This window comes from Micromesistius poutassou (genome assembly GCF_964030765.1).
Source record: "Micromesistius poutassou genome assembly, chromosome: 12".
Classification (NCBI taxonomy): domain Eukaryota; kingdom Metazoa; phylum Chordata; class Actinopteri; order Gadiformes; family Gadidae; genus Micromesistius; species Micromesistius poutassou.
In genome coordinates this window covers 19,706,384-19,734,203 of record NC_140282.1, presented here as the reverse complement: position 1 = coordinate 19,734,203, position 27,820 = coordinate 19,706,384, and the positions used below count along the sequence as shown (strand labels likewise).

The window sequence follows — 27,820 nt, the reverse complement described above, 5'->3', positions numbered from 1 at the left end:
GGAGTCCATCGCACAGAGAGAGAGAGAGAGAGAGATAGACAGAGACCGAAAGAGAGGGAGAGAGAGATAGACAGAGACCGAAAGAGAGGGAGAGAAAGGTAGGGAGAGAGAGACAGAGACCGAAAGAGAGGGAGAGAAAGGTAGGGAGAGAGAGACAGAGACCGAAAGAGAGGGAGAGAGAGATAGACAGAGACCGAAAGAGAGGGAGAGAAAGGTAGAGAGAGAGAGACAGAGACCGAAAGAGAGGGAGAGAGAGGGAGAGAGAGGGAGAGAGAGATAGACAGAGAGGGTGTCAGGCACCACAGCTGTTAAGGGCTGCAGGTTAACTGTTGATTGTGTATATGTGAACACACAAACACATGTGTGCAAGTGTTTGCATGTATGCATGTATGTGTACAACTGTTGATGTTGTTTTCTTATATATTGTTTTTTGTAAGAATCCGTCCGTCAGGTGAGGGCGTACTCAAACGTCCCCTTCTCCAGCCCCTCCACGCCGTCCGCCCAGTTGGAGGACGGCATGCTGCTGTAGGGGTCAAGCAGGATCCTGAAGCAGCGCACGATCAGCAGCCCCAGGAACACCAGCAGCATGCCCACGAAGGCGAACGCCGTCTTCTGCTCCAGAGTCAGCGAGTGCGCCATCACGTCGTTCCCGCTCATGGCAGACAGGGAGTGGTTGTAGTGGACGCTGCACATGGTACACCAACATCCCCACGCCTCATGCCTCCTCTGATTGGCTCAGGCACCTCGATGTCTGCATGCTACCTGGACAGGACATATACATATATGTATGCCATTAGATATATCTTTATATAGATTGATACATCAATATATAAATACTGTATGTTTATGTCCATAATCTGTTGTATTATTCAATGTATGAAAATATATATGGATTCATATTTATCTATTTGTCATAATATTCATAGATAAATGTGTGTCCTTTGTTGGGGTTCTGAGAACAGTACAGAACAGCCTCACTGCTGACGGCTCCCGCCGTACTGCTGCCCTCCTTTTGCCTATGTGCCTGCACATTGTGTTGATGATAATAAAGTTTAATTTAATATTCACTGCAGACAGCAAGAGAGGAGGATGGGAGTATGTATAATAGAGGTAATATATAGACACAATACAAAAGTGTCAGATGAGCTGATGATGCAAAGCAGATAAACGTGATCTAAAAATAGCCTCCCTTTACTATGGTATAAAACATTGTCCTCCTGCATTTCTCTCCTTTGCAGGGAAACAGGTTAAATAAACCAGAGGAACACCGGCAGAAAAGGGGAGGAGAGGTACTGCATTAACACAGGTTGGGTCAAAGCAATGAATAAAAGACACGTCTGCAACGGCCACATATTCTCCTACGTACACAAACACCTTGTGAAGCTAATGAAGACCGGCACTGATGCATGCTACCTTGTCTTTGCAAAACACCCAAGTGTTTAACGCACAAACCAAAACATCACATCTAACGATCCATACGTTAGGAATGAAAAACACTGTGTACCTGTTGCACGTGAACAGATGCCTGCCAAGGAGTGTAATTCCATTGGGAGACAACGCAGCCATGGAGAACAAGAAATCACAACTCGGGGACAACAGTGTAGTCATAAAGCCAGAGATGTTCCCTCTTTCGTCATTCCAAATTTTTCCAGAGTCCATGCAGCAGGTGGCCAGAGGGAGTGGATCGCTGTGTGTGTGTGTGGAGGGAGAGAGGGACGAGGAGACAGCAGGAAAATAGAAAATAAGAGCGGATCAGAGAAGATTGAGAGGGCAGGAGACGTATGGAGACAGTGTGCATGGGCATTGCATGCATGTGTGAGGGGAGAGGAAGCAAGGCAGAGGAGGAGGAAGGAGCAGAAGGGTGGGGATGATGTAGTCTGCCAACAGGAGGATCGACTGCAATGAGAGAAATGTGTGATGCGGCGGGTTGTGCGGGGGGGGGGGGGGTGTGTGAGTGGGGGGGAGGGAGAGAGAGGGAGAGAGAGAGAGAAAGAGAGAAAGCGAGCGAGAGAGGGAGAGAGAGAGAGAGAGCGAGAGAGAGAGAGAGAGAGGGAGAGAGAGAGAGAAAGAGAGAAAGAGAGCGAGAGAGGGAGAGAGAGAGAGCGAGAGCGAGAGCGACGCAGGCGACTCACCAGTGTTATTGTTTCATCCTCATACACCTGTTGCTGCAGCCTCTCCCCCCACACACTTCCCCTGTCGAGCACACGTAGCACTACCCACCGAGCTGTCCATTCTGCTGGTGCTGCTTCCACACGTTACAAAGACCCCCAAACAAATCAAACAGATACAAAGAGAGTGAGACAGAGACAGACACAGGGAGAGAGGGAGAGAGAGAGGGAGAGAGAGAGAGAGAGAGATAGAGAGAGAGAGAGAGAGAGAGAGAGAAAGAGAAGGAGAGAGAGGGAGAGAGAGAGAGAGAAAGAGAAGGAGAGAGAGGGAGAGAGAGGGAGAGGGAGAGGAAGAGAGAGAGAGCGAGAGAGAGGGAGAGAGAGAGAGAGAGATAGGGAGAGAGAGAGGGAGAGAGAGAGAGAGATAGGGAGAGAGAGAGGGAGAGGGAGAGAGAGAGATAGGGCACACGAGAGGGAAGATCGATTGCGCAAAAGAGATACAAGGGTGTGTGTGTGTGTGTTTGTAGTGGGTGGTGGTGAGAGGGTGGGGATCAAGCTGTGATCCTTCTTCTCCGAGAATAAGCTCTCCTCTTCATGCTCATCTACTTGCATGCCTCCTACTCATTATCATTCCACCCTCCCTGTCTCTCACTCCAGGAACACACACACACACACGCTGGGTTCCTGCTGCATGGCAACCACTTGTTAGTCGCACTCAGCTGGTCCGCAGACCTGCCCATTCACAACAAGTCTCAGTCAGACACGCCAGGGTGGATGCAGATGCAGCGCTACAGGCACAGCCTTTTGGTTCAGAGAGATTCATTTCATGTTTTTTTCTTTCTGTCCTGCTATATCTTCTATGGCTTTGTCGCGTCCACTGGGTTTTTGGCGCTTTCCTCAAATACTCCCCTCGAGGATGTGAGAGGAGTGTCAAGGTTTTAGCCTCAAAGGAGAATCACTCCCTCTCAGCTCCTTCCTTCCTCTCATCCGTCCTTCCATTCTTGCTTCCGTACCTCCCGGGCATTGAATGCTGGTGCAATGGCATTGTCCTCCCCTTACCTCCTTGCCTCCTCTCTTACGTCCTTCCTTCTCCCGTGTTGGTGGTACAGAAGGGAAGCGATACCCCCGCCCCCCCCTCCCACCTGAGGGTGGTTGGTGTGTTTTTTTAATTGCCGCAGCTTGCTCTGGTCAAATTGAATTAGCCTTTAAGCTTAAAGGCTCAGGACGCCTCCCCGGGGACCATGAGGCGAGGGGGAGACTAACCCCACTACGCTCCCTCCCTGCAGCCCGAGGACCATGAGGCGAGGGGGAGACTAACCCCACTACGCTCCCTCCCTGCAGCCCGAGGACCATGAGGCGAGGGGGAGACTAACCCCACTACGCTCCCTCCCTGCAGCCCGAGGACCATGAGGCGAGGGGGAGACTAACCCCACTACGCTCCCTCCCTGCAGCCCGAGGACCATGAGGCGAGGGGGAGACTAACCCCACTACGCTCCCTCCCTGCAGCCCGAGGACCATGAGGCGAGGGGGAGACTAACCCCACTACGCTCCCTCCCTGCAGCCCGAGGACCATGAGGCGAGGGGGAGACTAACCCCACTACGCTCCCTCCCTGCAGCCCGAGGACCATGAGGCGAGGGGGAGACTAACCCCACTACGCTCCCTCCCTGCAGCCCGAGGACCATGAGGCGAGGGGGAGACTAACCCCACTACGCTCCCTCCCTGCAGCGGCCGGGGACGACCACACTGGATGACCAACGCTATATAAACCGCCTCTATGTTAGTGTTATTCTGTCAAATACGTTTCTATGAAAAGCAATTATTTTGGTCTTTGTGCAGTCTCAGGGCATGCTGGGTAAGCGTGCATGATTAGGATGTACAGTATTATCTATGATTGTACAGCTCCTAGCAGGCTGCTGACATGTCATATTTCACACAAAGTGATGTGTTATCGCTTATAACCCGATAGGATACTACGTTAATAATACATTTGGTCTTTGGCCAGATATTAAGCCTTAGTGTTTGACTGGGCTAAATAAAAATATATCATATGCACTCTCACAAAAATAAAGTGTTCCAAAAATATTTATTCCAGAAATGTTTAAGAGATGCAAGAATTATATGCTTGCTTTAACCCTAACACAACAATAACACATAAAAACATAAACTTCTGTCAATGAAAGAATACTATAGCCCTTAAATAAATACATTAATAATTAAAGCCTCTTCGCAGTCGGACATTGGATTAGATGACAGTCCTTAACCCAAATCCATTAGATGACAATCTGCTTGCTGTTTAAAGAGTCTCCATGCTCAGTCTGAGCATTAACTCTGGCACAGATCCTGCAGAAGGTTTGACCTATGTTGCATACTGCTATCAATAGGACAATAGGGTAACGTTTGCCCTTTTTTTATTTTTGCTGACAAGAAAAAAAACTAGCTAGGCCTGGTCCTAATTGATAGTAACACATGATCCCTTATCAACATTGACACAATCTTGCTGTTCCATGGTGTGACAACAAAAGGAATTTCCATACATCAGACCATGGTAATGCGACATTAGGCCGGATTCCGCTGTAGTTATACTGCAGCAAACACTAATCCTCTTGTGGACGCTATGAAAATGAAATGAAAATGAAATGAGTCCACTGTGTCCACTAACAAGCTAAAGCAAGAGAGCAGTGAAATGAATGAAGGTTGCCTCTAATTAAAGTATCTTCCAGGAGTGCTGAGCTCTGCTGATTAGTATAGCAGGGGTCAGAGAGGTGCACGTCATTACACCACCAAGCTGATGTATTTCTATCGCTGTTCATGTTTGAGAGCCTTTTCTTTAATCCTTCTTTTCTTGTAGGGCCAACCGTGAAATGGGTTACACCCCCTCCTCCTCCTCCTTCAGCCCCAATAAGACATTCTCACACAGGTAAATGGTGACAGAGACGAGACCATGGGAAAACCACATCATGATAAACTGATTCATCAAGATCAGGTTTGTATCAAGAAAGGATTTGTTGTGTTTAGAAGAACACTTCAGTTATTTATTTATGTTATTAAACCTTTATTTAACCAAGTCTCATTGAGATGAACATATTGAAGAGAGACCTGGCAGAGAAGGCAGAATCAAACAAGCATTCATTTAGATTTCACACAAACAAAGATACAAAATGCACACTTACCATACAATTTACAGTTTGGGGATTTCATAGGAACCAAATTAAACACAGGGACGATTTCCAATGCTCCCAGGTTCCAGGTCCTTCAGTATGGTGCAAAAGGCATCATATGAAATCAGTTCTGACAATTCTTAGTATTCCTGGAGGGTGTTCCATGCACAGGGGGCTGCATATTTTAAAGCTTTCTTTCAGAGCACAGTGCGAACACTCGGAACAGACAACTGCAGAACATCCTGCAAGCTCAGGCTGTAATTGGTTTGGCTTCCAAGGTGATATGTACATAAGTAAGTGGAGACCAGATCAAGGGTGTTTTATGAATCAAACTCACTACTGTACACTACTGTGTACGCCACACAGTACACAGAGATGGCTCGCTAATCAGATCTTGCAAACAAGTTACAGTGTTTATAACCAATGACAAGATGTATATAACCAATGACAAATTGCAAGGCACAATGATTCGACCGCAAACATTGGGCAGAAGCACTAACCTAACCCTAAACATACAAATTCCACCCATTTTTGCAATATAAAAGTAAGAGTAAGCCTACAATAGGTCTATGATCAAGATAAGAAAATAATGATTTAATTCAAACTCGAAAGACAACTGCGTTTTAAAATAAATATAAATAGGCTATAAAAAAAAAAGCTGATTCACATTTAAAATTCATAATTCCCTTTCCCACTTATTGTGAAAAACGAAATATTATGGCTATTATATTATTATATATCGTGTTATACACGGATCGTTCATACTATACAAAGTAAGTACGTCTGGACGAATAATGATTTGCAACTCTCCAACTCAATATTAAAACGTCCCTGCCTGAAGCGAGCGGGAATTCAGCGGCCACAGAGCCGAAGTCTCGCGTGGGTGGCCAGCCTCGCGTGGACAGCCTCCCCGCTGCAGCCTTCAAACTGCGTAGCTACACACACACAGCTCGTATTGTGTATGCTAAACAAAACATGGACGATTTAAATGATTGTGATTTTCTAACAGAGCAACCCACCGAACAACAGACTGAACAAACGGAGCCCGAATTTGAGAATACAGTCGAGGAGAACACCAATGGAGTCAAAACGTAACTAATAACCTTTGTTTTACGTGTGTGTGGAGGGTAGCTGGCTAACGATGGAGAGTTCAGCTAGCAGCTAACACGTAGCGCAGCTCACCGGAGGTCGGCTGTTCGGACGGGGCTGCTGCATTGATTTATTCGCGAAGCGTCAATGAAATGCTAGATTTGCCTTGTTAATAATTGCAAATACGACAAAACAAACGCCTCTGCTTTAATGTACCAGCCGGTCCGTCTCTAGCCCCGCCATGTTCCGCTACGTGGTGGCGCTAGCTGCGCCGAGCTAACGGGACAACGGGGCTGCTTTCTTTATGTAAACAACTTTAGTACATTTTAGATGGGACTGCGTTTTAATAAACGCGTCGTGAGGTCACTTGTAAGATCGATAACCCATTAAGAAGCTCTGATCTTTATCCGAATAATGTCCCTTATGTCCTCCGACACCTTGACGGTCCGTGGATCACTGATGTATAATAGTGATTATCACTGATGTATAATAGTGATTATCACTAATGTATAATAGTGATTATCACTGATGTATAATAGTGATTGTATCACTGATGTATAATAGTGATTATCACTGATGTATAATAGTGATTGTATCACTGATGTATAATAGTGATTATCACTGATGTATAATAGTGATTATCACTGATGTATCATAGTGATTATCACTGATGTATCATAGTGATTGTATCACTGATTCAATACACTGTCGATGGTTGCGTGTTTTGACATACAGCTCTGTGTACTTTGTAGAGATGGCGAAGAATCCCAGGGAGTCAACGACGTGTCTGATCCGAAGGAGAAGGCGCTTGCGAACAGAAGAGGAAATCGGCACCATCCATACAAAAACGGTGGTGTAGGAGACAAGAAGGGTGGTCAAAGGAACCGGGTGTTCATTAGCAACATTCCCTATGATATGAAGTGGCAGGCAATTAAAGATCTGATGCGTGAGAAAGGTAATCACGCCTGCGCTTAAGAAGGTCCTTTCTCGTTTCACTGAACTACTCTTCTTTCTTTCTTATCAGATTGAGCACGCTGCTAACATCAGTCAGATGATCCTAACTTTTTGGAAGTACTTGTGAAGATGATTTGGACAAGTAGTCTAGTGTGATATAAGTATTGGGTTCAATTCACTTTCACGGTTGGACACCCATTAAGTTTGGACTGAAATGTCTGTGAGAAAAGGTAGTTTATCTCTGTTTATTTAATGGTATTGTCAGCTCCTAAATGTAACCTCAGACCTGTAGTGGTATTGACTGTTGTACAATTGTGTTGTCTTTATAAATGAATTATATGCATTGTCCTTGAACTATGGGGTCTTCGAGAGCCTGTATGAAAGGTGAACAGACCTTTTATGATGAACGTTGCAAACTGCTATGATTGGTATCTTGTTGACCAACTGATCCATGTTGAATTTCCCAGGTTGTCTGTAGCTGGGTTTCAATTTTGGCCGTGACCTGTGAGTGTCTCAGTGTCCTGCCCAGGAAGGCATGGTGTTGTCTGGTCGGGGCTTGGTCTGGGCTGAATGTTGCTCATTGGTCTTCTCCATCTGTAGCGGCGTTGCCAAGGCCAACAGCGACGTGAACGTGGTGACTTAAATCCCTTTTGTTCTCTTGGTATTTTTCCTTTTGTATGTCTCATGTAGTTGGTGAGGTTACATACGTGGAGCTCTTTAAGGATGCAGAAGGAAAGTCAAGGGTAAGTGATGTGGGTGATTCGCTGCAAGAGGTTCTAAAGCCCCCGGCAGCCTTTTTTAAAAAGTTCTTACTGGTGTTGATTGATTATTTTGGGTTTGTCAGTTACCGAGCTGGAGGTGGGTTGTGTCACGAGTCTGAACGTTGGCTACAGATGGGTACTTCTATTGAAAGGTTGAAGTCTTGTTGATTCTGGAAAACTAGTCTTAACTTATTTGACGGTTAAACCCTTGTTTTGTTGTGGTCATTTCAATTGGTTTCAAAGATTGTCTGTTTGGCTATTTTCCAAAGGGAAATGTGGAGTGTGTGATTTTGGTTTTATTCATTGATCTTGATTCCTTGTCTCAAAATCTCAAATTACTATCGTTTTTTGTAAGTGCCACATTTCTCGTCTAACAAAAAACTTTATATTCAACACAAAAATAACATGCCTTACTCTACAGCCCTAAAGCCACATGAGGTCACAACAAAGATTCATTTGTTGCAAAATATAAACTTGTGAACCTCCTAACTGAAATTTCTTTCTGTATTTTAATATTTGTGTACAACCTTTTAATTGTAAACTAAAAGGTTAAATGATGTTAAGAATGGTGACATGGAGTTTATTTTTAACATTTCTCTAACACCATTATCTTTTCAAGACCAAACAGGTAATCTTCCAAATTCATATTTAATTGAGTGCTTTGCCTAACGTTTTACACATTTATCCCTTTTGCCCTTAAGTTTAAGGAAAAGAATAGAGCTGGCACATCCAGCTCCCAGCCAAACACAGTGATGTTAAGATTTGGAACTACTTGAAAGCCCATTGAGAAGTGTTTGTTTTCTATGCTGTAAACGTAACATTGTCTTGTTTATCTCCTTCACTGCTGGATGTCACTTGGCCTCCTGCTTAGGGTTGTGGGTGAGTAAATATATGATGGTCTCCCATGTATTCTTTCTATCCCGTGTGGTCTCTCTGTACCCCGTACTCCAAGTGTGTTGGGCTCAACCGCTGCATGTGCTGCTCTCGCTCCCCCAGTGTGGTGGAGTTCAAAGACGAGGAGTTTGTGAAGAAGGCTGTGGACACCATGAACAAGCATGACCTGAGTGGAAGGCCCCTGAACATCAAGGAGGTGTGGACTGTTGGTCATAATGCATCAGAGCACATTCATATCAACATGGTTGATATTTAGTTAACAGTTTAAACCCGCGTCTCTTTGTGCTCCAGGACCCTGACGGTGAGCACGCGCGCCGGGTGCTGCAGCGCATGGGTGGGATGATGCCGGGCAGTCGGGGGCCAGAAGGAGGCCCAGGGGGGATGAACCTGCCTCCCTCCCTCGCCAACAGCCTCAACATACCACCGGACATCCTCAACGCTATGCAGGCCGGCCGGCTGGGCACCACGGTGTTTGTGGCTAACGTGAGGACACCCGCACTGTGGCCTAGACCCTGATTGGAACTAGTCTTGAGAGGTTGTTATTCAAACATGATGTGGTGGTGTTGGTTCTTCTCCTAGCTGGACTTCAAGGTGGGCTGGAAGAAGCTGAAGGAGGTGTTCGCCATGGCGGGGGTCGTGAAGCGGGCCGACGTGAAGGAGGACAAGGACGGGAAGAGCAGGGGCATGGGAACGGTCACCTTTGAGCAGCCGCTGGAGGCCGTGCAAGCTATATGTATCCTGCAGCCCAGTGGCACTCAGCAGCCATTTCAACTTGCACAAACACACTCGCACAGCAATGCAAGCTTTTTTTCCTTAACATTGATTTACAGCCATGTTCAACGGACAGATGCTGTTTGACAGACAGATGCACGTCAAAATGGTACGAGATGCATTTATCTACAGTTATTTACTGTAAATACCTTATTCCAACTAACGAGACCCACTCCCTATCGGATCTATTACTTTTAACTTACAAATCAATTGAATTAAATGTAATATCTGTTATGGAAGTTTTAATTTCATAGACTTATCTGGGAGAATTGGTAGCTGATACTCCCTACCACTCAAATTGATGAGTGATATAATCAGTGCATCCTACCAAAAGGTTATCACTATTATTTAAATCTACAGGAACATGTGCATCAATGTTTTTGTAGTTTACAAACTTGCTTAATTTTAGGATGAGAAGTCACTACCGATTGAAGATTTCCGTCAAGTGGAAAAAGCACCTCTGTTGCCACGTAAGTATGCATCCACTTCGACACCCACAGCTATCAATACAACCAATGATGTCTTCAAAGACAAAGATAAAAAGCTGTCAGGGTTTCCACAGTGCTCTATAAGTGATGAGTGCAGCTCCTCCAGACAATGCAACCAAGTCCTTTTACACTGCGATTGTGTTTAAAAAGACTTCTGTCCAGTTGAACACATGCCACCAAGTAAAATAACCTATTCACGATTTGACTCATTAATAATAACAAAATAGGGAAAGGAATACTAATTTATAAAACCAAGTGGCTCATTAAGTGCAAGAACCTCAAATGCTGATTCTAAATGAGGTAAAATAATAATAGATTTGTATCTTTTTGGGGATTTAATAGCAGAAATACTTGCTATGCTAATAAATGAATGCACAACGCTGTGTCTTGACCACGCTGCCGTCAGAATCCAACTCTAGACACAGACACAAAGTACCATCCAAACTCTGAAGGTGTCGTGGAGCACATGGAACAGCAGTCCGGATCACCACTTGACCCACTGATCTCCCTGTGAGCCATAGAAGAAAAGATGATCAGCCCGCCAACCCCCAAAATCCATTTTTGGATTCAGTACATTGGGGGTTTAACTTGTAACAGGATCTACTCCAATCCGTTGTAAACTATGAAAGGCGGTGTGGCAGATTATGGCGTGATAGTAGAAGTTATCAACTGATTTCAATAACAAAGGCAAACCGATGCCATGAGGAAGAAAACGATTTTGTGAAGTTTTGAATCGATCATCATCAATTTTTTTTTTTTACTTTGAATGTCTGCTTAATGTCCAGTTGTCCCTCTCTCCTCACCCTGGTTGCAGGGGGTCTTGGGGGCATTGGGATGGGCCTGGGACCGGGTGGGCAGCCCATCAATGCAAACACTGTTGGTGGAGGTGGCGGCATGGGCTCCATGGGGCCTGGAGGTCAGTACCTAGACGTCCCAGACAGACACAGACTTTTAGCAACCGTTGGCCGTTATGTGTGCAGTCACATGTGCTATTTAACATGTGATAACTATATATTACACACACACACACACACACACACACACACACACACACACACACACACACACACACACACACACACACACACACACACACTATTTAACAGGCTCAGGTCTGCAGGTCCTTTTTTTACTCTTCCATTTCCATGTATGTTGAATGTCATAGCCTGTATGTTGAACAGTAGTCTCCCGTAGGTATGGACGGTCCTGGGTTCAGCGGTATGAACAGACTGGGAGGAGGTAAGATTGTTTGCGACTGATTTTCCTTCCTTCTCTGTGCATCTGCCCAGCTGTCCTTTATTTTGCTGAGGTGCATTGTGCATCTAAATGTGTTGCTGGCCTCCCACAGGAATGGGTGGTGGTGGTGGAGGCTTCGGGGGCATGGATAATATGGGAAACATGGGACATGGCATGACACCCATGGGCCGAATGGGAGGTAAAAATGGGAGGAAATGTACTATATTTATAACATAACATATATATATATATATAACAATGTCTTCTAGCCTGCTAGAAACGCAGACTGAAGAATGCTAGACTTTTGCTTTTTATTTTTTATGTTCAATTTTCCAATATTTCTTTCCCATTTTCTCCTGACTAATGAATACATGTACCCGTCATCAGGAATGGGTGGTATGGACTTTGGCCGCAGTGACATGCAGATGAACCAGGGATTCGGGAATTCTTTTGGAACAATGGGTAGGTGCTGGTTTAGTCCTCACCACCTCACCGTCATCCCCTCTTCACCAATTACTGCTGCTGCCTGTATTATCGGACGCGTCTTGGCGGTATATTCTAATTGAAGGCTTCTGCCCTTGCTTTCAGTTCTAATTGGATGCATGTTCTGTTGTGTTTTCTAACCGGATGCATGCTGGCATGCTGTCTCTCCTCAGCAGGTGGTTATGGTGGCGGCATGGGGAATGCTGGCATGGGTCAAATGGGCACTGGAATAGGTACATCACTCATTCCATCCCATCTCCCCATCCCTAGTTTCTTTCCGTTTCTACATTTCCCCTTTGAGTAGTCATCAGTTCAGCCTTCCTAATGAGACGCTGAAGTGGATACATGCTAGTGCAGAACTATTTCCATTCACAATCATTGTGATTGCTTATGTTTTTAAATAAATAACAAACTGTATATTTAGCCAAATATGTGCAAGGCTACAGGCTTCATATAATTATAAAGGGAAACTGATGAATGCTTAATTTAGACTGGCTTGTTTTAATGCATATAAACCATGCCACAGCTATAGCATCATCCTCAGAAGTTACCATGGCTACCAGAAAACACATTTATTTTCCTATGGTTCAAAATCAGTGTAGTGCAGTAAGCAATGTCTCGCTGCTTGCATGGCTTTTACTGTATTTATCAGTAATCTCATAAGTGACGTGTATGAATTGTATTGTGAATGGAGAGTAATTGTAAACATGAATTATTAATGCAATCATTGCATTTGTAAATGATGAATAATCTAAATGCCTACCACGTCCTTACCTGAACCCTATAGTGCCTAATGGACTTTCATCACGATGTGATAAACGATGGATAATAAAGATAATCGTTTTACAGAACAGGTCGTTACATTAATGAAGCGGTGGTGTGCTAATGGTCCGTGTGTGTGTTGACCTGCAGGCGGCGGGATGGGCAACATGGCCATGGGCTCCGGCGTGAACCGCATGGGCATGGCCGGGATGGACATGAGCCGCAGCTTCGGGGGCTTCGGGGGGGCCGGCCGGGGCGGCGCGCACATGGGCGGGGCCATGGGCGGGGCCATGTCCGACCGGGTCTCTGGGGCCAAGGGAGGCTGTGTGATCTTTGTGAGAAACGTAAGTGCAGGAATGTCCTCTGGCTGCAAGCCTCCAACATGTTCTCCTTCTCGGAGACCGGCGTGTACCGGGTCTGGGAAACCACTCCCCCGTCTTCAGTTTACAAAAATATATCAATCATATTTAAATCAACGCCGATGATTAAATAAAGGTGTGGATGTAAGGTGAAATTTAATTGTTAAATATATTCTTAAACAGATTAATTTTTTTGCATTGGTTTTATTTCTTTGTACTAAATGGACGTGTCCTTTGCTCCACAGCTCTCCTATGACCTCAATTGGCAGAAGCTGAAGGAGAGCTTCAGCCACTGTGGTAAGTCTCTTCATGCAACATAAACTGCTTATTCAATGCCCAAGCTATATTATTTAGTAAATATACTTTACTAAATAATATAGTCATATATTTGACTATATATTTAGTAAAAGACAAAGTCCAAGCTCCCCGATGAGTTGAACAGACGTCTCTCTGGAGGTTAATCCCTTCCCTTGTCTCTCAGGCCAGGTGATGTTTGCGGATGTCAAGATGGAGAACGGCCGGTCCAAAGGCTGCGGTACGGTGCGGTTCGACTCCCCGGAGGGCGCGGAGCAGGCCTGCAGGATGATGAACGGAACCAAAATCAACGGCCGAGAGGTGGACGTCCGCATAGACCGCAACGTCTAGACGACAGGCCCCCCCACGGTGCCCCCCCCCCCCCCCCCCCCGGCAGCGACACCGTGTCCTTGCTCGCCAAATCTTTTTTGTTTTGTTTTAGAAACACTTTTAATTCCATATTTTCATGTCTGCCCTGTCACAAAATGTTGGTTGTTAATTAAAGTTGTTTGTTCTTTCTTTTATCTTTTTTTTTTTTGTAAACCTCCCATTTTTTTCTTTTTTCCAATAGTTTAGTTCAATAAAGAAACTTTTTAATTTTTAAGACTGCCTATTGTCTATCTACTTAAAAAAAACTTAGTGTTTTGGAACGATTCCATTGAAAATATGAAATGATGTTTGCATACTCTGCAATAATATGATATAGGACATTGGCATAGTTATATATTTGGTTAATTTCTGATTAAAGAGGTAAAAAAGTAAAATCAAGTTTAAATATTTTATTTCCTGAGTTTTGTCACTAAGGGTCATTTAAATGACCTGATGCCACTGCTTGCAACACGCATTTCATGGTCCTGTCCGAGTCTTCAGCATTCATATGAACAGCCATGGTATCACAGAAGGTGTAGGCTGGTTCTTGGCAATCCTAGAAAACACTTAACAAGACCATCGGGGATGAGGGACCATTTGTTGCAGAAGATAACCCTCTGCCTTCCATAACACGGCTTGAAGCTGACTTTGGTTCTATGAGGTATCAGTCGACAGAGTTCAGATCCTGGGGGGTTGTTCAGTCACTGCACAGTCGGATGGGGTTATTCCCGATGATTCCCAGTTCATACAGGATTGCCACGGTGGCAAACACGATGTAGCAGAAGAGAGATACTATGCCAAGCTTCCAGTCTAGCTTCCATCCATTGATATGGACCGCTACAAAGAGGAAGACTATGGAGAGGAGAAGTGTGAAGGAAATGAAGAGCAGCCCCGTGCTGTTGACCTCCACAGGGTTCTCCGTGTCCACGAACGCCGTTTTAATGAACCAGGGCAGGCCCAGACACAGCATGTCAAACACGTTGGAGCCCACAATGTTTGACATGGCCATGTCTGCTTTTCCTTAAGAAAGAGAAATGAAAATGCATTGACATTCTGACAATAAACCTTATTTATTATTTGATAATCACAAACATGCTGTTTATTGGAAGATTTGTTGGAAGGACAAGTCTTGTTTTGTCTACCAAATAACCTACAAACTAGCCTCTGATAACCTGTTCCGTACCAGTAAGTTGTACACAAGCCTGTACTATCTACTAGTACTTATTGTGTACTAGTTGGTGTAACTCGCAACCCAGATCAAATGAGGTTGCACTGGATATTTTCAATTATTTGTACTCTTTGGACTCTGAACTCACACATGTAAATCATTGATAAGCTTATCAGGACTCTCTAATTTAGGATTGTGAAGGTCACTGCACCACACTTCAAATGTTGTATTTGATTACTAGACTCCATTCCACCTATTGTTGTTTAAAAATTGTGTATCTTCTAATTTCTCTAATTTTTTCTGCAGAGAAATTATCACTGCAGGGAAAATGTTATGGAAATGTAAGGTGTAATGTTTCAACTGTCTTTGCAGTTGAAAGCCACCCTGTGGTTTTCAACTCTCAGATTGGAAGAATTGAACATGTGGTTACCTTCTCTGGCCACCATAACACTAGCTATGGTGTCCGGTATGCTGGTCCCTGCTGCCAGAAGAGTCAGACCCATAACTGTGTCCGGGATGCCCAGTGTCTCTCCTGTATGGGGAAGGAAATCCAGGAACAAACAAACAAACAGTTGAGCTGAGAATTACTTCTTTTTTTTGATAGATGATATTAGTATTTCTATTCATTCTATATACCTTCATCAAATGCACCATTATATTTAAGCTCTATAGATAGGCTCACCGGATATGTTGGCGGTACTTCAAGTCAAGAGATGCAATAGGACTACTATAATGCCCTCAAAATGCCATAAATGGTTGTTCATTTGGAACTGTATGTTAGATTGAGCTTTTGATATGTTCAGTTCACTTTCAGCATACATTCCCATTTGTTTTCATAAAAGCTGTATCCTCAGGACAGTATAATATTCTCCATGGTAACAAATATCATACACTTCACCTCGCAAACACACACACACAGACACACATACACACACACACACACACACACACACACACACACACACACACGTGCATACGCATGCATGCACAAACACACACACACACACACACACACACACACACACACACACACACACACACACACACACACACACACACACACACACACACACACACACACACACACATTCTTGAATGTTCTTCTAAATTGTACGCTAGGAATTAGGATTAAGTAGGATTAGTTAGCTATTTTCTGTCTGAATATGGCCTTTGGCTGCTTAGGGTTCATAATTTAACAGGACATACCTGGAGAACTTGTAACCAATCACATACATTAAAGGAAACATAGCTTATTAACCACAAGCTCACCAATGATATTTTCTTTACATTTCTTAAATTTGTACGCTGTACTAATTAACACTGTTTAAACACACAGTATGCAGTAGGTTACACACGTGATCATGCTTCTCACACACACACGCACGTACACACACACACACACACACACACACACACACACACACACACACACACACACACACACACACACACACACACACACACACACACACACACATCCATTGATAGGGTTGTCTCTAAGGGGGGGGGGCAGTGGTACCTGGCCCATTCCGACCCTTCATGAGGCCTGATTCTCATGTGAGGACCTTTAAAACCACTCTGCCATAATAATCCTATTATACTGGAGGTCACATGATGCAGCTGTACCCCACATGCCATGGGTGTGTATACAGTCACACTCTTCTCCCACATGACTGTTTTGCCCTAGAGGGGGACATGCAAGGCTCTAATTCTACTCCTGGGACTGTCTGAGTGCAGTAACACACACACACACACACACACACACACACACACACACACACACACACACACACACACACACACACACACACACACACACACACACACACACACACACACACACACACACACAAACCGCTCAAGACAAAGGTCTCCCAGGAACCCCAGCAGACCCACAAACAATATTTTTTTCTCTCACTCATAATCCACAGACAGTTCTCGACCTGGCCTGGAATGGTGCCTTACACTTAGGTTCACTAAAAGAAAGCCAAGATAAATTATGATGTGTGGACTTTAATCCCACTGTTGAAACTATTTGCGGCTTCCAAATGGAGTTTTAAATCATGCCATTGATAAACAACGTGTTTACCTACGATGGTGACCATCCACACCAGGATGTATGTGAAGGCAGAGATCCACACAGCTGACATGAGGAAAGTCATCATGAACCACTTCTTCCAGAACCTTCTCCGGCAGTCCGGTATGGTCAGGAAAAGCAGAACGATGAGTGGCAGAGAAAGAACCCAGAAGATCCGCTTCACATCGCTCTCAGGCACCGCAAATACACTCTTGTTCGGCTCTGGGGACACCAAATACACAGAGAACACACATCAGAACGCTTGATTATGTGAACAGCAGTAGTAAGACTAGTAATATTAGGATTTGGCTTAGTGTATGCTTCTTTATTATGATTTAACATTGTTTTTGTGTATTTGTGTATGCGTGTATGTGTGTAAATGTGTGTGACTAGGTATGTATGAATGTATGTGTGTGTGTGTGTGTGTGTGTGTGCGTGCGTGCATAGTGTGTGTGTGTGTGTGCATAGTGTGTCACAGCATCATGTGTTGGTTGACTCTGGAGGGATGAGCAGTGGTCATGGTGATGAGCAGTGGTCATGGTGATGAGCAGTGGTCATGGTGATGAGGTGGCAGTGGTAGACTCTGACGTGGTCATGGTGATGAGGTCATGGTGATGTCGTGGCAGTGGTAGACTCTGACGTGGGTCAAGGTGTGTGTGTGTGTGTGTGTCCATCCTGAAAGCCACCGGAGCCCCAGCGACTCGTCCAGGTACCTTCTGGGATCTCGTTGAGGCCGTGCAGGCTGAGCGACAGGTGAGAGTAGCCGGAGTCGTCCTGGAAGATGCCACTGTCGGTCCGCGGGCGGGTGTTGGCCCTCAGGCTGGTGTCGAAGCCCATCAGGGGCCGGGCCTCGTCGGGGCCCCCGGCGTTCTTCCCCAGACAGGTGCAGCACGGGCTGAAGCGCCGCAGGACGAACTCGCTGATGCGCAGGTCGAAGCACAGCACGGCGATGTAGACGCCGTACACCAGCAGCAGACAGGCCGCGTCGTACCTGCGTCACGCACGCACACGCGTGTGAACGCCGGAGGTGGGGATGTGTGGCCACATGAAACGGAACGGTCCCCCCAGCATACACATCTGGGTCAAGTGTTTTCCTTGATTTCTATGTTTTATAAATGTGGACGGGTTGGCGGGGCATGAACTGTACAGTAAACTAGGAGCATGTTATGAGTGGTGAGTTAAGAGCGCACTCACCAGTACACTTTGTTATCAGAGATGATGTAAACTAGGAGCATGTTATGAGTAGTGAGTTAAGAGCGCACTCACCAGTACACTTTGTTATCAGAGATGATGTAAACTAGGAGCATGTTATGAGTAGTGAGGTAAGAGCGCACTCACCAGTACACTTTGTTATCAGAGATGATGTAAACTAGGAGCATGTTATGAGTAGTGAGGTAAGAGCGCACTCACCAGTACACTTTGTTATCAGAGATGATGTAAACTAGGAGCATGTTATGAGTAGTGAGGTAAGAGCGCACTCACCAGTACACTTTGTTATCAGAGATGATGTAAACTAGGAGCATGTTATGAGTAGTGAGGTAAGAGCGCACTCACCAGTACACTTTGTTATCAGAGATGATGTAAACTAGGAGCATGTTATGAGTAGTGAGGTAAGAGCGCACTCACCAGTACACTTTGTTATCAGAGATGATGTAAACTAGGAGCATGTTATGAGTAGTGAGTTAAGAGCGCACTCACCAGTACACTTTGTTATCAGAGATGATGGCGATCACAGCTGAGACGCTGATCCCGTAGGCCAGGCAGTCTCTGAACAGCGGCCAGCACGTCAGACGGCCCACCTGATGCACCAGGAAGAGACGCAAGACCATACGCGTTGACCGCCATGGTGGGACTTCTGCTTTTCTTCCAATAAGCACGTTTTGGTTACAGATACATTTTTTGATGTGAGTGAATGTGTGTGTGTGTGTGTGCGTGCGTGTGTGTGTGCGCTTGTGTGAGTGTGTGTGAAAGCATACCATAGAGGTCAGTAGTCCGCATGCAGCACAGATTCCTAGGAGGTTGTAAACGGCTGATCCAACTATAGTGCTCACTCCGATATCTCCCTTTGTGACAAACACCCCTGACACACACACACACACACACACGCAAGCACACACACACACACACACACACACACACAGACACACACACACACACACACACACACACACACACACACAAGCACACACACACACACACACACACACACACACACAAGCACACACACACACACACACACACACACACACACACACACACACACACACACACACACACACACACACACAGACACAAGCACACACACACAGACACACACACACACACACACACACACACACACAAGCACACACACACACACACACACACACACACACACACACACACCCATTCACAAACACACAAATTGAGGATGAATGAGACATCATTACTAACTTTAACAAGGCGTTAAATGGATTAAAAACACAGCTGGTGCCTGTCTTTGAGTTCTCATGTGAGTAATTGTACTGCTGTTAGAATTATTGGGGTTGAACAACGGCCAGCATCGTTGTCTTGGTTACCTAAAAAGGCTGTGACCAATTCAGGTGCGGAGCTCCCAGCTGCCATGAAGGTGGCTCCCGCTACGTCCTGAGACAGTCCTAGGCCTGGTTCAGAACAAATAAATACATGGATATTATAACGCATTGTATATTATAATATGTAGCCTATATTCATATACTCAAAATAACTTCATATTTTGGAAGTTGGGACACAATTTACTAATCAATATATTTATTATATTTATTAACTGACCATTGAGTGATTCATGTGCTTTTATAATATTGTCATAACAAAGCTCACCTCTCATTATTGTCAACAATTTTCTTTCATTGACTTTACTTTCATAATAATTCTGAAATTACAGACCTATTTAGCCTGCATGGCTTTACTTAAGTTATAACACTTACGTTCACTTATGACCTCCAGAGATGGTAGGAAGTAATCATCACACACGATAGCGACCGCCAGAAACATGTAGAAAATGATCATAAAGTATATGACAAGCCCCCCGTCTTTTCTCTCTCGGACAGTAAAGAATCCGTCGGGGAACTCTGACGACTGCGGCGGAACACATTCCGTCTCATTCTCTGTAAAGAGTCAAAAATAATTTGTATAAACAATAAGACGATATGTTGAAAATGAACCAATATAATAGTTTGCTGATAAAGTAGAACTACAACAATGTTGTTTGGGGTGTAGGCTACTCTGTACGGCAAATTACCCACAATTTCGTGCAATTACCGCATTGGTTTAGCAAACATTTAAGGCGCAATCGATTATTCACCCTAATTATCCCAGAGATCTTACCAAGAGCCCGGCGGATCCGTGCAGAATGGGACGACTGTGTTGCTGTAGTAGCAGTGAATGAAATAAGATGAACAATGCAATACAAAAATACAACAAGCCCGAGGAAATATGGTATAAAATCTTTTCTCTTCTTTTTGTGCATAGCTGCGGTCGTAGGCCTAATCATTGTCTTTTGAGTCAAAAAGGTAGACAAGTAGGCCTATTAAATTAGAGTAATTAATCAGAAGTAATATGCCTTCCAAATATTGTTCGGTTTTCGGGGTAGACCTATGCAATTAAATTCCGTGTATAAACTGCATCGATCATGCCACTACACTACAAAATGCAGAAAGGAATAAATAGGGGGATAGAAAGCATCTTATTTCCCATGCCCAGAATGGGGGATCACGAGATGCACTCATTCCACTCGACTTGGAAAGACTTTCAGCCTGGGGTGGTGGCTAGGCCAGTTAGGTAATGGGTTCAAATACACGAAATCACAGGATGGGAGGATTATAAACATGGATGTTTGAAACAATGAATGGGCCTTCATAGTCTCTCAAGCAATTGTGACCGTTTGTCTTGCATTAGTAGCCTTATAACCTATTCAAGACAATTCGGCAACATTCTAATTATATTAGCCTAATTGTTGATGATGACGCAAATCAAATGACGCAAATATAAATGTAAACCTTAACCAACAGTAGCCACATTTTTTGGACCATGTTAATCGTGATATTTTCAGCGAATCGAGATGATCGTAGGGGTGGTGACTTGGGTGCGGTGGGGGTGCGGGGTCGTTGTGCGAAATATGTTTGGGCATGCCCTGCCGTCGAGTTCACCACGTCGTGTCGCTCTCACTATACCCTCCAAACGGAAGAGCATCTTCAGGCGCCCTGGTGCCCCCATACACGAACAATAACATCAGTAGGCCTTCGATGAGACTACAAGTAAAAAAGGTAAGATATCTTTATCAATACTGGTAGTTGTCTGCACTCTGCAGCTATAGTATTCTTGACTTATAAACCAAAAGTCGTACGTCTTAAAAAGGCATGGGCATATAAACAAAGTTACTATTATCTTATTTTTCAAGGTTTGATTGGCATTGGGTGTTTGTGTGTGCGTGCGTGTGTGTGCGTGTTTTTTTATATAGCAAATTCCAGTGTATAGCCTACTAGGATCAGGGTTTGGTAATCAACAGGCTGTATAGCCTACTAGGATCAGGGTTTGGTCATCAACAGGCTGTATAGGCCTACTAAGATCAGGGTTTGGTAATCAACAGGCTGTATAGCCTACTAGGATCAGGGTTTGGTAATCAACAGGCTGTATAGCCTACTAGGATCAGGGTTTGGTAACAAACAGGCTGTATAGCCTACTAGGATCAGGGTTTGGTAACAAACAGGCTGTATAGCCTACTAGGATCAGGGTTTGGTAATCAACAGGCTGTATAGCCTACTAGGATCAGGGTTTGGTAATCAACAGGCTGTATAGCCTACTAGGATCAGGGTTTGGTCATCAACAGGCTGTATAGGCCTACTAAGATCAGGGTTTGGTAATCAACAGGCTGTATAGCCTACTAGGATCAGGGTTTGGTAATCAACAGGCTGTATAGCCTACTAGGATCAGGGTTTGGTAATCAACTACTAGGAGCAAGCTGCCACATTGTTGGGTTTTGTTGTCTCTCGTCTGGAGGAAAAATGTGAAAAATAATAAAAGCTAGAACTAGTAGACTAGGCCTACTGGGATGCAAATGAGCACTGTGTTGTATATTCCCAGCCTGAAGAGATAAAATCATGTGTTTATTTACATCTGGATATTATTTGCTGGAAATGCGAGTAGCCTATATTTTACAGGTTATGGTCATTTGACCTACAACTTGGGGCATACACACTCCTCTAGTGTGTATGAAGGTTTTAGATACTGATTGTATGAGAGGCATATAGGCCTACTGGACTTGTTCAAGTAAAATCATACGTTGCTGAACAGCGCCTCCATGTGTAGACCTTTTATTTCACGTTGCAACGATCTAGTGTGGATTAATACATTCAATTATTCAAAATCCAAAATTTTACGTGAAATACCTTTGGAAATATATGTATTTCAATATATTGCTCATCCGCAGTTGTGATTCTTGAACATTTTATGGGGGGTGGGAAAAGGGGTGTGCGATCTTTTCTTCATTTTCTTTGCTCATAAATTGTCTATTGTTTATTATTCAATAATATATTCATATGCTATTAATCACCCAACAAGAATAGAATGAATATGTCTATTGTATATATATATATGAAAATGTCTACTTGAAAATAAATTCACCGAGAGTGCAGTTATATTCCCAACTCTAGAGTACGTTGGAGGAGTATAGACTGCCTCAATACAGACACATTGTAGACATTGAATGTCAACATTTTCTAAAATGATAAGACTTTAAAGTCTTAGCCTTGTGATTTTCTTAGTTAGTGTTTGTTTATTGTAAGATTGCTAACTTGGCCTGTAATGTTGATATTGATTTAATGCATCTAAATACTCTAGGGGTATGCTGTATGAAAGAGAGTGTTTAGATGCATTAAATGTGGCGATGTGGTGGCAGCATAGAGGGGGGTGAATCCAGGACACTGGTTTCATTGTTAAGCCCTCAGGAGGCGTTGTGGGCCTAATTTAACGAAACATCTGGAAAAAAAGAAGATATTAAATTAATGGAGATTAAACATGAGGGAAAAATATATAATATTTGTCAATAAGGAAAAAATGAATAATCAGTTAGTCTCCCAATCACTCGGGTGCCAGCTATGGTGGCAACACATTATTATAGAGCAGCAGGTCTGACCATATGCCACCCCCCCCCCGCGTCAGTGAACGTTTGGAACATGTGGGAGCATAATGGTTCAGACATGTTTTTGTACGTTAAAGTCCCTTGTCACCTAAATCCAACAGCAACAACAAAGCAGGGTTGGAACAGCAACTACATTTTTCAATGTCTCTTTAATATTTCTCTTTAATAATTAAAATATTATAATCATTATTATTGTTGGAAATTGCTTTTAAGTTATCATAAAATGCTATGATAGTGTTGGCTCTGTGTTTCGCAGCTTGCAAGCAATACATACTTTGTAAACCACTGATTGATGCCAGCAGATGCCAGTATTTACCAATTAATCATGTCCTTGCTGCACTTGGAAGACTTTGAATTTCATTTCCTTTTTTAATATAACTTGTACTATGATATATAATTGTTTGTAAGAAAATAGCCCTTTGGCAAGATGCATTGTTATTCCTTTGTCCTTAGCCTAGCCGCCCATGTAGAGGTTTTTGTTAATGTTTGCATTGACGGGTGTGTGTTCACACGTGCATGTCTCCGAGAGAAAGAGAGCGAGAGAGAAAGAGAAAGAGAGAGAGAGCGAGAGAGAGAGAAAGAGACAGAGAGAGAGAGAGAGCGGAAGGGAGGAGGTGGAGGGAGGAAGGAATTTACACGTTCCTCTGTTGAAAACAATGCCTGGAATCCTGTACCTTCTCAGAATTTTCTAGTAGCTATGAGGCGCGGAGAGCTCATTATTTCCTTACCTTGTTTTGCAAAATAATACAACCCATGACCTATTAAACTCAGCTAACATTAGGCTGTAAAGTACTTTATGCAAAATTGAAGTTCCATTACCTCATGTATTTACTGGCCACCTTGTGGTCACTCGTGTTTGCATTCATTTGGATGAGATAAAAAGTTCAGAATGGAGACACTTCTCCATTCTGATAGAATAGAGCTGTGTTGCTAGTAGTACAAGCTTCCCATCTTCCTCAAACTCAACAACATCGAGCTCACATTTCAGTGACAAGAGGAACAAGCTAAACAAGAAATTCAGCCTCACAGACTTCTCCCCGTGAGCATGACGAATGGAAAAGTCAACAGCCCCATATTACACAAGCTCTGTTCCTTGTCTTTATGACTTTGTCCCCGTACATTTATGCCTTATCATTCACTTATCGTCTTTCCCCTTTCTTATTGGCTTGTTTTCCTTTGGCTTTCAAAACAGTTCAGAACTTCAACTTGTTAAGTGCCAGTGACTTGCCCTGTGAGAGGAGTGCTCACTGTTCAAGGTCCAGGCAGATAACGAGAGGTGAGTGGCTGACGCAGAGCAGTGTTATGTTACAAGAGGCTCATATCAGATTACCATCGAGAGCAGGTTGGGTGAAACGCTAGCACTATCCCGATCGCCGTCGATCAAACGACAACAACAACTGGAACCCAAAAAACTGGACAACTCTTAAACAAGTGTTTCAAAGTGATACCCTTTACGGAAAGCAGTTCATGTGTTTTTGTTGAGAGAAAAGCGTTGCCATGGATCTAAAGGTAGGGCAGTGTGTGCTCTTCCTGGTGTTGTCGTCAGGACTTGTTCGGTGCTCCGCCGCGTTCGTATACTGGTCGGCCTTGTTGGAAATAAGCTACCCGGACAACCAAAGCAATTTGACCATAAGGCGATACTGTGAGTGTGGTGTGTACGGCCGCAACTCCCCCCTGGAGGGGGCTTATGGACGTCTGATGATGCCTACTCAAGACCCAATGGGCTGCCGCGGGCTCCCTATCTACAGCCACAACAACAGCACGTCCCACTGGATAGCCCTCGTCAAGAGGGGCAACTGCACCTTCAGCGACAAGATCAACGGCGCCCAGGCAGAGGGGGCTTCTGCCATCGTGGTGTACAACGTGGAGGGGACCAGGAATGAGACCATGCACATGTCCCACGCAGATGCCCCTGGGATGGTGGCCATCATGATCGGAAATGCGTTGGGGGTGGAGATCGCAAAACTGGTCAGCAGGGGGATCCCGGTAGAAATGGTCATCAACATGGGCAATCCTCACGGGCCCTGGATGGACACCTACTGGCTCTACTTCCTGTCCATCGCCTTCTTTCTTGTGACGGCTGCGTCCATTGGCTATTTTGTGTTTGTTTCCGCCCATCGGCTGGTCAACCTGCGGATGCAGAGGCGCTCTGAGCACAGGCTGAAGAACGACGCCAAGAAGGCCATCAAGCAGCTGGTGGTGCGCACGGTGAAGAGGGGCGACCCCGAGACGGGGGTGGACGCGCAGACGTGCGCCGTGTGCATTGAGTCCTACAGGGTGGGGGACGTGATCACTGTTCTGACGTGCAACCACATCTTCCACAAGGTCTGCATCGAACCCTGGCTCCTGGAGAAGAGGACCTGCCCCATGTGCAAGTGCGACATCCTCAAGGCTCTTGGGGTCGAAAATGAGGACGAAAAGGACGAGGTCAGCAACGCCTACTCGTACCCGCCACCAGATGTCACTGTGATCACGGTGTCCGGAGGGGAGCCCCTGTACGAGGTGCCACTGACCGGCCCACAGACCCCCGAGCCACAGGAGTATCAGCACCGCTACGTCAACGATGCCTTCGAGGAAGACTCACAGGACAGGCGTGGATAAGACGGAGCATGGCCACATCTGTACTTCAAAGCAGGGTCACGTTTCTCTTGGAAGTGGACTAACTCATTTTCTCTGGGATTGATTGGACATGCCTGGTTCATTAAAATCAATTCGATTTTATCTACAAACCCCTCAGGAATTGATCACCAAATGCATACGCAAGATTCTCCATGTGTTCAAGGATTCTATTGCTAATGATTTATGCTAGGCCTCCTGTTGCACTTTTTTTTTTTTTTTTTTACAGTGCAACGTTTCAGTGGCAGCAGATATTGAATACAAATGCTGACAAATGATCACACCGATTTTCAGAACTAACCCCCATAACACAAATAATTCAAATGTTACAATTACAATGTATTCCATGAGCATTCATAGCATTCACTGAGCACTTCTCACTTTAGGGCATGGAAGCGTTTGACTGTTCACAGTCGGCCAAATGTTAAACAACCAGCAAACAATGCTCTATAGCAGGAGGCCTGTCCTCCCTGACCGCACAACTCACACAGTCACCCTTCCACATTTGGTCAGAATCTATTTTTATTTGGATAATAATAATCAGATTAAGGGGAAATGATTATGGTTGAAGGTATCATGTTTTCCTGTTAGATGTATGAGCACTAACTATCAAGTCTTTGTGCATGTTTTATTTTTGAGTATGATATTCAGATCTGGGTACAATTTGAATGTATTGAGGTGAATGTTGTTGGTTTTTGTTTGAAATAAAAGGGTTGTTGTAAATTGTTATATTCAACCAGCTGATAAAAACTGAGATTTGTTAGCACATTTGAAAGTTAATACATCAACATCAAGGGACTGTTGTTGAAGGATTCAATTGGCTCTGTGTGGCTTTGTGTTATTGTCAATCAAAGCAATATTGTCTTATTATGAAAATAAGTCTTTATGTAAAGGTGTGAAGGATTATTTTACCTTTAATTAACAACATGGAGGAATTATTAGGGCTTCCAGTCGGTTGAGAGGAGGGTTGTGAGTTCTCCTTCTGAACTCAACAACTGCATAACAAGCTATACAATTAATGGTTTTCCTAAAATTAAATGATGTAACCGCTTGGTAAACAATCAAGCTAAGGAATCATTTGATTTCCTTGTTTGCTATTACCTCTGATTATGTTGAACAACATATTTTTCTATGTTTTTGTTTTCTTCTGTATTTGCAGATTGCAGAGTGTATGTAAAAAAATATGTGTGATGTCTGTATAAGAAATCACATTGATGCTTGTTAGATCACAATAAATCCCTCAAAATGAGGACAATCCAAACGTTCACACATCTTGTATTCAAATGGTGTCATTCAACTTTTCACTCAACGAGTGCTGAGGAAAATCTTCTGGGTTTGGTTGATAAAAATGTCGGAAATTAGGCTTAGGCAATATCACGGTATTATGGTATACAAGGGGTATTTAGAAATACAGAAGTTATCATATTAAATATACAAAGTCAAATATACAACAATATCTTTCTGTTACATTTTACACAAATGACAGTGATCTGACCCAGGGCCCTAAAAGCTAAAGTGTAGCTAGCTCTACAACAGTAAAAAGCAGGTTACAAACAGCATGGCCAGTGGCCTTCCACTGTGGGTGGAACACACAGACTGTATGTATGTACATATGTATGAATGTACCGTATGTATTGCAGCTTCAGTTTACTTTCCACATGTTTTACATTGGATGGAACGTGCACAAGGAGGTCCTACTCTGTGAAATTTGATCAAATCTATGGAAGAAGGGCACTTATACCCTATATATTCATTATTCTTTAGGCCACAAGTATTTAAACCAAGCAAGACTTGTCGAAGTGGCAAATTGCACATCAGACACACGGCATTGTAGGCTAGCCGACGATGGCATGCATGCTACAATGACTTCTATCGCCAGCACCTCAGCTTTAATGTTTTTATTATCATTTTATAAAATGTTTTACACAAATACCATAATATACCGTTCACCCAGGTGAAATGTCAGGATGCTATGAATAAATACTGCCCAAGCGTTGACCATTAATATTGGGCTGGGGACATTTGTTGAATTGTTGCAAATCCTGACACATTAGATGAAACTGACCTCCATTTTC

General features: G+C 44.0%; 3 protein-coding genes and 1 pseudogene across 6 annotated transcripts; 2 read left to right on the top strand and 2 right to left on the bottom strand.

The window, feature by feature from the left end:
• Positions 1-447: 447 nt before the first annotated feature.
• ctxn2 (cortexin 2) lies at positions 448-693 on the bottom strand (the record flags this gene model as incomplete). The annotated part of the gene is made up of 1 exon (XM_084476496.1): positions 448-693. The coding sequence occupies one exon, from the start codon at positions 691-693 to the stop codon at positions 448-450; it is 246 nt and encodes an 81-aa protein (XP_084332622.1).
• A 5,489-nt stretch (positions 694-6,182) lies between these two features.
• myef2 (myelin expression factor 2) lies at positions 6,183-13,962 on the top strand. 3 transcript variants are annotated; one of them, XM_084475953.1, is made up of 17 exons: positions 6,183-6,358; positions 7,109-7,311; positions 8,001-8,053; positions 8,943-8,950; positions 9,068-9,161; positions 9,257-9,448; positions 9,545-9,698; positions 9,796-9,845; positions 10,146-10,206; positions 11,039-11,140; positions 11,419-11,463; positions 11,573-11,659; positions 11,848-11,922; positions 12,117-12,176; positions 12,856-13,049; positions 13,310-13,361; positions 13,546-13,962. In XM_084475953.1, the coding sequence occupies exons 1-17, from the start codon at positions 6,243-6,245 to the stop codon at positions 13,707-13,709; spliced, it is 1,710 nt and encodes a 569-aa protein (XP_084332079.1). In that variant the 5' UTR covers positions 6,183-6,242; the 3' UTR covers positions 13,710-13,962. The 3 variants fall into 3 exon arrangements, with proteins under 3 accessions (XP_084332079.1, XP_084332077.1, XP_084332078.1); XM_084475951.1 differs by lacking the exons at positions 6,183-6,358; positions 7,109-7,311; positions 8,001-8,053 and having other exon boundaries at positions 8,259-8,950; positions 12,120-12,176; XM_084475952.1 differs by lacking the exons at positions 6,183-6,358; positions 7,109-7,311; positions 8,001-8,053; positions 12,117-12,176 and having other exon boundaries at positions 8,260-8,950.
• Positions 13,963-14,397: 435 nt separating this feature from the next.
• On the bottom strand, positions 14,398-20,483 carry slc24a5 (solute carrier family 24 member 5; the record flags this gene model as incomplete). The annotated part of the gene is made up of 9 exons (XM_084476392.1): positions 14,398-14,747; positions 15,326-15,427; positions 16,985-17,194; positions 17,686-17,963; positions 18,671-18,771; positions 18,949-19,052; positions 19,531-19,614; positions 19,918-20,097; positions 20,318-20,483. The coding sequence occupies 9 exons, from the start codon at positions 20,481-20,483 to the stop codon at positions 14,425-14,427; spliced, it is 1,548 nt and encodes a 515-aa protein (XP_084332518.1). The 3' UTR covers positions 14,398-14,424.
• Positions 20,484-21,200: 717 nt separating this feature from the next.
• Positions 21,201-27,010, top strand: LOC311356334 (E3 ubiquitin-protein ligase RNF128 pseudogene; annotated as a pseudogene). Its single transcript, XR_014684177.1, has 2 exons — positions 21,201-21,255; positions 24,322-27,010. The product of XR_014684177.1 is annotated as an E3 ubiquitin-protein ligase RNF128 pseudogene (transcript).
• Positions 27,011-27,820: the final 810 nt, after the last annotated feature.